Below are 9,381 nucleotides of genomic sequence, written 5' to 3'. Positions count from 1 at the left end.
AACACTGTTTACATAATAAATAAAATCTTAAAAAGAGAGAGAGAGAGAGAGAGAGAGAGAGAGAGAGAGAGAGAGAGAGAGAGAGAGAGAGAGAAGGCCAATGTGTTTGTGTGGTACAGACCAGCTGGGTGTGAGAATCTGACCCTAACTTTCCAGGGTAAAAGAAGAAACTGGTTAGTACAAAGTCAGTTTCCTGACCTCCCACATCATCATCAGAGACCCACAACTACCCAGAGGTCCAAGTCTTCAAAACCTTAGCCTACCCAATCTCAACTATTGAAACTATTCAGAAATTCTCTCCAATGTCTACCATCAATTTTCCCAGAGCAATGATGATAAATACCAATCTCCAAAGCAGGGAGGTCTCCCTTTTCTGATCCATTTCTTATTTCTCGCACAAGCCAAGAAGACAGAACCCATGTGAACTTTTAAGGAACATTGCAGCATCTACTCCATTCCATCCAGACTATAAAAACAATCATCATTTAATCCAATGGAGTCTGTACCAAACACCATTCCATATATCTGAATTACTGTGAGCAAGTGTTAGCTCCCTCCAGGCACAGGGGCAGAGGTTACAGCATGGCCACAAATTCAAAGCCAGTCTAGTCTGCATAGTAAGCCTATCTCAAAAGAAAAAAGTGAACAACAAAAAAAACCTACGCAAGCCCCCACCTCACACATTAAGTATTTAGTCCAGAGAGTCTAGCTGAAAAGCGTAAATGAAATAATGGCAAAGTGGTTCTCATTTCCTCCTTGGGCTCATCATGAAAAAACTGTCTATTTCTACAGAATGAAAGATCAACTTGCCAGTCATGTAGCCTCAGCTGACCACTCTTTATGCTCTTGTATCTTTTTTTCTGTAACTGCTTCCTCTGACGTTTTAGGGAGGTCTCCTTTTTCTCCCTAATTCTATATTTAACAGCAACAGTGACTAGTAGATGACTGAATCAAAATAATCACTCAAAAGCATCAAACAAGGTAGGAAAAATACAAAGAGGATCAAGAGTCCCCATTCTGTTTTTCTGATCTACCTCACTGATCCGTACAGAAGAGAACCAGAAGAGCAACAGGTCTTTCCCAGCACTTCCACTCTCAATCTCCAGAAGGCAACTCTTCATTATCTTTTCTCTCTTAATCCCAGAGAATCCGAGGGCATTCCAATGAGGTTCAAGACTGATCCACAGTGTGGATCTTAACTGCCTATAACTCCAGCACCAGGGATCTACTGACTTCTTCTGGTCTTTACACATATATCAGACACATAGACAAACACACATGAATAAGAATAAATCTTTTCTTTTTAAGTTAATTTCCAGACAGACATAGGTTTCTGTGGTACTAGGAAAGCCCGAACCCTGTTCCACTCTACGGCTCATGGCCAATTCTGCAGTCAAAGCCTCACATATATCAAGACAACTGCAGGCAAGCAGAGAAGCCTCTGCCCTCATGAGTGAAGCAAGAAACCCACAATAACAATGTCAACAACACAAGAGGGGCATACCTGCTGCACCAATTCAGCTGCTTCGTCATCCCCATTACCCACACCAGGATTCTTTCGCACCATCCCTGGACCAGCCTTAGGAGCTGCAGTAGTTCTCTGTGTTGCAATGGGTCTCTGCGGAGCTGAGAAAAGACTAACCATGTTAGAAGAAACCTCAAAAACAGACAGAAACACACAAAAAGCAAGAAGTCTGTAGAACTGCTTTCCACAGTCAGTGAAGGAACTGATGGCTACTACAGAGCCCAAATACAAGAGCACACCACCAAGTGGTTCTTATCCTGGCAGTAGACTTAATAACAATCTTAGCAAGCTCCTTCATGCTGGGGAGAGCCTCTAACAAGATCTTCACTCTGCTACAGCCAACTGTCAGCTGAAAGGTGTAATCACACTGGTACATACAATGATGGACCTTAACCCAAAAGCAATGCAGTTTCATGGATCAAAGGCAAACCTTGTATAAAGAACAGATCACAATCTCAGCTGGTACTGCAATACTCTGTGCTCCACCTGGAAAACTAGCACTCTCTAACTTACTGTCTCAGACTCCCTGGGTTAGGTAAGGGAAGGGGCTCACAAAGGCTACGAGTAGAGCCCGCCTTTACCACTGTAGCTTCAGAGCTCACCTTTTAGATGTCATGGGGTCAGGAGAGAAACCGTAACCAAGATTTACAGATCTCTTAGTGGTTATAACCAAAAGGCAGATGATGCAGTGACAGAAAATGATCTGCAAGTTTACATAACTAAGAATGGGCTACTTCACGATAAATGCAACCCTCTTCACTTTATTTATTCATCTAGCAAATATTCTGTAAACACAGATATTAAGCCAGGCTTAGAAATATCCTATCTTCCCAGTACCCCAAAAATGTATAATCACAGGCCTTTTGTTCACTCATAGGCATTTTGTCTGGATGACACTCTTTGGTACTTGCTTATCCTGAACACTAAATGTTTACTACAAGTCATCTGAAATATGCTACATCTAAGATTACGTATGTAGTTACCATTCTCAAAAGCTAAGGAATAAAAAGGACACAGTTCTGAGGGCAATCAGAACCCTCCTATACCACTAATGGTTGATGTGGGTTTCCCCTCTGTATGTTGTGAATATCACTGGTTAATAAAGGAACTGTTTTGGGCCTATAGCAGAGCTGTAAGGGAATAGAGCTAGGTGGGGAAAACTAAGTTGAATGCTGGGAGAAAGGAGGCAGAGTCAGAGGGAGAAGCGATGTAGCCCTGCCAGAGACAGATGCCTCTGGTAAGCCACAGCCACGTGGCAATACACAAATTAATGGAGATGTGTTAAATTAATATGTAAGAGTTAGCCAATAAGAATCTAGAGCTAGCCGGGTGGTGGTGGCGCACGCCTTTAATCCCAGCACAGGCAGAGGCAGGCGGATCTCTGGGAGTTCGAGGCCAGCCTGGTCTACAAGAGCTAGTTCCGGGACAGCCCCCCAAGCTACAGAGAAACCCTGTCTTGAAAAACAAAAAAAAGAATCTAGAGCTAATGGGTCAAGCGGTGATTCAATTAATACAGTTTCTGTGTGGTTATTTCAGAAGTCTGGGCACCTGGGAACCATCAAGTGGCCTTCCATCAACAAGTGGTAAGACACTGCTGATGGTACAGCAGTGGCCAGTGGCCAGCGGCAGTGCAAACAGGCAGCTCTACAAACACTTTAATGTAGCCCAGGAATTCAGCTTCAAAAATACACTCTTGGGTACACACCCAAGAGAAATAAAAATGTGTTCTACATAGAAACTACATGAACCTCACAGCAGTACACTCAAGACAGCCAACACCAGCAACAACTCCACAACCAACAGACAAATGAGTTGCTCCACACAATGGAGGATTATGATGCAGTAAAAACAATCAAGTACTAAGCCAGGCTGTTGGGAGGGAAAGGCAAGAATATCACAAGTTCAAGGACCGACTGGGCAACCTTACAAGAGCCGATCTCAAAATTTTGAAAAGAAGGTATGGATGTGGGGTACACTGATATGGTTCAGAAGTACACAGCTTCCCTAGCATGTGTGAGATGGGACTGGGAAGAGGGGGAGACAGAAAAAAAGAACCAGCTGGGGGGTACGGACATACACCTTTAAACCAAACATTTGGGAGGCAGAGACAGACAGGTCTCTGTGTGTTTGAGGTCAGCCTGGTCTACATAGTGAGTTCCAGACAAATCAGAGCAACACAGTGAGAGAGTCTCAAAAAAATAAATAAATAAAAACTGATAAATACTATAAAATATTGAAATTATTGTGCTAAGTAAAGGAAGTCAGACACAAGATGACACTATTCTATGGTTTCATTTATAGAAAAATGTCCAAAATAAGTCAAGTCATAGAAACCAGATAAGTAAAGACCTAGAGCCAGGAAAGAGAGAAAAGTTGGAGGAAATGAACACAAACAATTGAGCACAAGAAGGTTCCTTTTTGAGTAATCAAAATATCCTTAAATTGTTTGTGGTAAAGCTAGGTGGTGGTGGTGCACACCTTTAATCCCAGCACTTGGAAAACAGAGGCAGGCAGATCTTTGTGAATTCAAGGCCAGCCTGGTCTACATAATGAGTGGCAGAAGAGCCAGAGCTACACAGTGAGACCTGCCTAAAGAAATAGCACAACATAAACTAACAAACAAAAAAGGTGAGCGCTTTCCTAAGCTTTACTGGCTTTTAGTCATTAAAATGCTTGCCTTAAAAACCTCAAGTCCTGAGCTGTATTCCCAGAACCCATGTAACAGTGTGTGCTTATAATCCCAGTGATAGAGAGGCTCCCTGGCAAGTCAGCTTAGCCTATTAAACAAGTTCCAAGTCAATGAAGTATCTCAAAGAAACGGGTGAATGGTACCTGAGAAATATCTAAGGTTGTCCTTGATCTCCAAATGCACCTTCACATACATACACACACATGAATATATGCACGTGTGTATGTATACATATACATACACACACACACACACTAAGAATTTGGAGAGATGGTTCAGAAGAGCACTTGCTTATCTTCCAGAGGACCTGGTTCAATTTCCAACACCCACATAGTGGTTCACAACTATCTATAATTACAGTTCCAGGGAATTCAACACCCTCTTCTGACCTCTGAGGGCACCAGGCACACATGTAATACAGACATACATGCAAACAAAGCACCCATAAACATAAAAATAAATTGCATTTTTTTTTAGGTTTAAACATTTTAAGAAGGTAAAAAAGTATGGTGCATGTATTCTTTCTCAATAAAGTTATTAAAACAAAACTCCAATAGGTGGAGCAGGAAGAACAAAGTTCAAAGTCATTCTTGGCTACACAGTGAGTTCAAAGCCAGCCTTGGCCAGAGACCCTGTCTCAACAACAGCCACACTCCATCTTTAGCAGGGAGTGGTGGCCCAGAACATATGTACATGTTTTATGAATATACTACTAAAAAGACATCTTGGGAAACCAAGCCCAAACATTCTCAAGACACTCTTTACCATGCACTTGCCCCTCCCTCCTAGGCCCCGCTAGCAGCAAAGCAAGCCACAGCAGTTCTCCCATTTAATCTCCATGGAAGAAGCCACAAGCAGGCACAGAAGACTGGCCTACAGACTGACAGCTAGAAGAATCCCTGAGACCTAGAAAACTCTTAAAGTCCTAAACCTCAGACAACTGACACTTACTCTCAGGTATTTACAAAATGCCCTAATTTCCCATGGAAATAAAGCTCTGTTATGTGAACTAGCAGAAGTAAATTCTATGACATCCAACAAAAAAGTCCTTAGGTAACACAGCATACAGGTCAGAGCAAGTGTTAACTCTCCACTTTACAGAGAAGGAAGACCAGGGGCAAGAGTGAAGAGGTTTCCACGGAGCTGCATAGCACAGGCACGTATCTGCCATGTGCAAAATCATGTCCCTGCCTTTCATGTCCCTGCCAAAGGCGCAGGGCACGCCTATGGCTACTCAACTCTCCTGATCCAGGGCTACAGCACAGTTCTATGCAGAGTCCCTATACCCAATGTTGAATGAGTGGAATTACTGGAACCGGGCTAACGGTTCTCTTTACCTGCATTACCGGAGCTGAGAGGTTTCTTCGGTTTACTCAGAGCTGGGGCGACAAGAGAAGGAGCCACTGCCGTTTCTTGACCTTGTCTGGCAGCTACAGGGTCATACTCTTTTCCATCATAATTTGCATCAAAAAACTTCTTGAACCACTGAACGAATTCAAAATTGTCCTGAAATTTTCCTTTTACTAATTTATCCACAGGAATTATCTGCAGAAAAAAAAATCAAGACCATTTAGACCAAACCAAAGGCTTTGTTTGGCAAGCATCAAACCTGCCCATAAATCAGAACAACCCAAGTTCTGCCAAATTAAGAAAATGTTTTAGAGATCTTACTGCTAAGTTCAGTTTGCCTTCAATACAGTACCAATCCCTAGTCAGTCTTCCAAACTCCTGAGAAGAAACGTCAAAAAAAACCAGAGACCTGGATATGGTTAAGTGCCTGCCTGGCTGCACAAGGCCTTGTGCTGCATCCTAAGCACCACAGGGGAACTAGCATCACCAAAGTCATAACCACACATTAAGACACCGAAAAGGCAGCAGAAGTTTCACTGTACCATAAAGAGAAATACCCTGGTTGAGTGCAATGGCACACATCTGCGAACACTCTGGGAGCTGAGACAGGAGCATATCCAATTTGAGGTCAGCCTAGGCTATACAGAAAGACTCTAGAAAGGGAGGGAGGAAGGAAGGAGAAAGGGAAGGATGGGTGGATGAAAAGTCAAAATGCAGAATCAAGTACAGTATATTTTATAGAAGTAAATCTAAAAAATAATAATAATAAAATAAAAATCCAGGCAATGGTGGAGCTTACCTTTATTCCCAGCACTCGGGAGGCAGAGGCAGGTGGATCTTTGAGAGTTCCAGGACAGCTAGGGTTATTACACAGAGAAATCCTGTCTTAAAAACCAAAAAAACAAACAAAAAAAGCTGAATGACCCATAGCTAGGCAGGATTTTTCAGGGCAGAGAGAATGCTGGGAAGAAGGCAGAGTCGCCAGTGGACACAGAGGGAACAGACATGCAGGAAAAGAGGTAAAAGCCATGAGTCATGTGGCAATACACAGATGAACAGAAATGGGTTAATTTTAGTTATAAGAGCTAGTTAAGAGCAAGCCTAAGCTATTATAATTAATAAGTCTCTGTGTCATTTATTTGGAGCTGGTTAGTGGGCCAGAGAAAGACTCCCAACAGTGAGATGGTTCGGTGGGTACAGCTGCAGCCACGCATCACAGATACACATGACTCACACTCTCTCCTCTCTTTCCTTCTCTCAATAAAATGGAATGAAAGAAAGTTTTAGGGGGTAGAGGGACATTGAATGAGTGACAGCACTTGTTGCTCTTGTAGAAGACCCGGGTTTGGTTCCTTATCTAAATTGTGGCACACAGCCACTTATAACTCCAAGGGATGCAACCCCCTCTTCTGACCTCCACAGACACTAGGCACACACAATACATACAAGCAAGCAAAACACTCATATACATAGAATCTTTTAAATTTTATTAAAAAAAAAAAATCACTGGTTTAGTGTGATTTAGTGTTGATAGAAGTTTCTGTCCTGCCCAGTCCCAAAGCCATTCAAGCCCAAAGTAACACACAGATGCTTACATTAACTATCCCAAAGAAATACACAGAGGCCTACCTTAATTATAAACTGGTTGGCCCATTAGCTTAGGATTCTTATTAACTAACTCTTACACATCTTAACCCATAATTCTTGTCTGTGTTAGCCATGTGGCTTGGTACCTTTTATCAGTGAGGCATTCTCATCTTGCTTCCTCTGCATCTGGGTGACAACTGCAGACTGAGCCTTTCCTCTTCCCAGAATTGTCCTATTCTGGCCACCCAGCCTATACTTCCTGCTTGGTTACTGGCCAATCAGGTTTTATTAAACCAATACAAGTGACAAATCTTTATAGGGTACAAGATCATTGCCCCACAGTAGTTCAGGTTTACAGGTTGATGGTGCAGGACAATTGTATTCTGTCAATTATATTTTAAATAAAGTGATTGGTCAGTAGCCAGGTAGGAAGTATAGGCAGGATAACCAGACAGGAAGTAAAGGCAGGTTAATGAGAACAGGAGAATTCTGAGAAGGAAGTTCACAGTCCTATCCAGACACCAAAGAAGCAGGATGTGACCTGCCCTGCTGAAAAAGGTACCGAGCCATGTGGTAACATAGGCAAGAATAATGGGTTAATATAAGAGTTAATAAGAAGCCTGAGCTAATGGCCAAGCAGTGTTTTAATGAATACAGTTTCTGTGATTATTTCAGGGTTAAGCTAGCTGGGTGGCTGGGGCGAAAAGCAGGCCCTCATGTTACAGGCTGTCTACTCCAAACCGTATTAAATTCAGACAATAAAAAAGACAGTGAAGGAAGCAAGGGCTGGAGGGTAGAGGAAAACCTGGTTCCCTGTAAACCCTGTTAACTAGAAATAAAGGTAACATAAACTAGAAAGAGAAAATGTCCAGCCCACAGAGTGCCTCACACCTGTAATCCTATCATTCAGGAGGCTGAAGCAGGAAGACCACCATGAGTTCAAAGGCAGCCTGGGCTACACAGTGAGTTCAAGGCCAGCCTGTCGGAAACAAACTTTAAAAGAAATAAATTTTCAAAGAGCCAGCAAGGCTGGGTGTGGTGGTGGCACATGCCTTTAATCCCAGTACTTGAGAGAAAGAAGCAGACAGATCTCTGTGAATCTGAGAGTAGCCTGGTCTACATAGTGAATTCCAGTATAGTCAGGACTACAGAGAAAGAACTTGTCTCAAAAAACAAAAACACAACAACAAAGAGGGTGGGGAGCAGAGAGAAGCCTCAATTGGTAAAGACACCTGCTGTCAAGCCTGATGACCTCATTTCCCCCAGTTGTCCTCCTGCATAGGCATGTATATATACACACACAAACACAAATACACAATCTTTTTGTTAAAGGTATCTAAAATTTAAATAAAAAATTTAAACACAAGAAAGAAACCTAAACAAAGGAGTAAAGCTTACTTACTTTGTCAACGCCCATCCTCTTGAAACCTGCTTGTAGTATTTTGAAGTTCTGGATATATTCATGTTCTAGCTTAGCTTGGAATTTCACTTTCTTCAAAGCAATGGAGCCAGGGAAGAGCATGTCCATAAACTGACAGTATGCAGCCCCTGAATAAATACCATAAAAGAAAAAGTCAATTAACTAGGTCACTGAATACCACACTTTCTCCCCAGACAGAATCTCACTCACTATGTAGCCTTGGTTGGCCTGAAACTCCCAACATAGATCAGGCTGACATTGCACTCAGAGATCTGCCAGCCTCTGCATCCTGAGTGCTGGGATTAAAGATATTTAACACTATGGGCCACTCTAAATGCTACTAGTAAAAAAACATGGTCATTCACATCACTTAACCCAAATACAATTTGTTAAAAGAGATGTCTCATGTGCTTAGACCAGGTTCAAACTCAAAGAAGCAAAGATAACCTGGAATTTCTGATCCTCCTGCCTCCACTTCCTTAGTGCTGAAAATTTTAAGCACAAAACAACACATACTATTACATGTGTGGAGCTCAGGGTGAAAATCAGGGGCTTACGTATAGTAGCTGAGTATTCTACATTTCCAAGCCCCAAATACAATTTTAAAATTTGTACAGTGGCCCACAGACAACTAAAAAGATGGGGCTACAAAGACAGTTCAATGGTTAAGAACATATACAGCCCTTGCAAAGGACCCGTTTAGTTCCCAACAGCCTAGGGAAATCTCACACCTCTGTGGGCAACAGCACACATATGCACAAACGCACGAGAGCACACACACACACACACACACACACACACACACACACA

General features: G+C 42.4%; 1 protein-coding gene across 2 annotated transcripts in view; it reads right to left on the bottom strand.

Annotated features, from left to right (window-relative positions):
• Mapre1 (microtubule associated protein RP/EB family member 1) overlaps positions 1–9,381 on the bottom strand; it is a 26,824-nt gene that overhangs the window by 5,349 nt on the left and 12,094 nt on the right. For both annotated transcript variants that reach the window (XM_005363237.1, XM_013352252.2), the window contains exons 3-5: positions 8,554–8,699; positions 5,552–5,759; positions 1,505–1,626 (exon numbers count right to left, since the gene is read on the bottom strand). In XM_005363237.1, coding sequence (XP_005363294.1) covers positions 1,505–1,626; positions 5,552–5,759; positions 8,554–8,699 — 476 coding nt within the window. The remainder of the gene's footprint in view (positions 1–1,504; positions 1,627–5,551; positions 5,760–8,553; positions 8,700–9,381) is intronic.

Source organism: Microtus ochrogaster, linkage group LG8 (assembly GCF_000317375.1).
Source record: "Microtus ochrogaster isolate Prairie Vole_2 linkage group LG8, MicOch1.0, whole genome shotgun sequence".
NCBI classification, from domain to species: domain Eukaryota; kingdom Metazoa; phylum Chordata; class Mammalia; order Rodentia; family Cricetidae; genus Microtus; species Microtus ochrogaster.
This window is presented reverse-complemented; position numbering and strand designations above follow the sequence as displayed.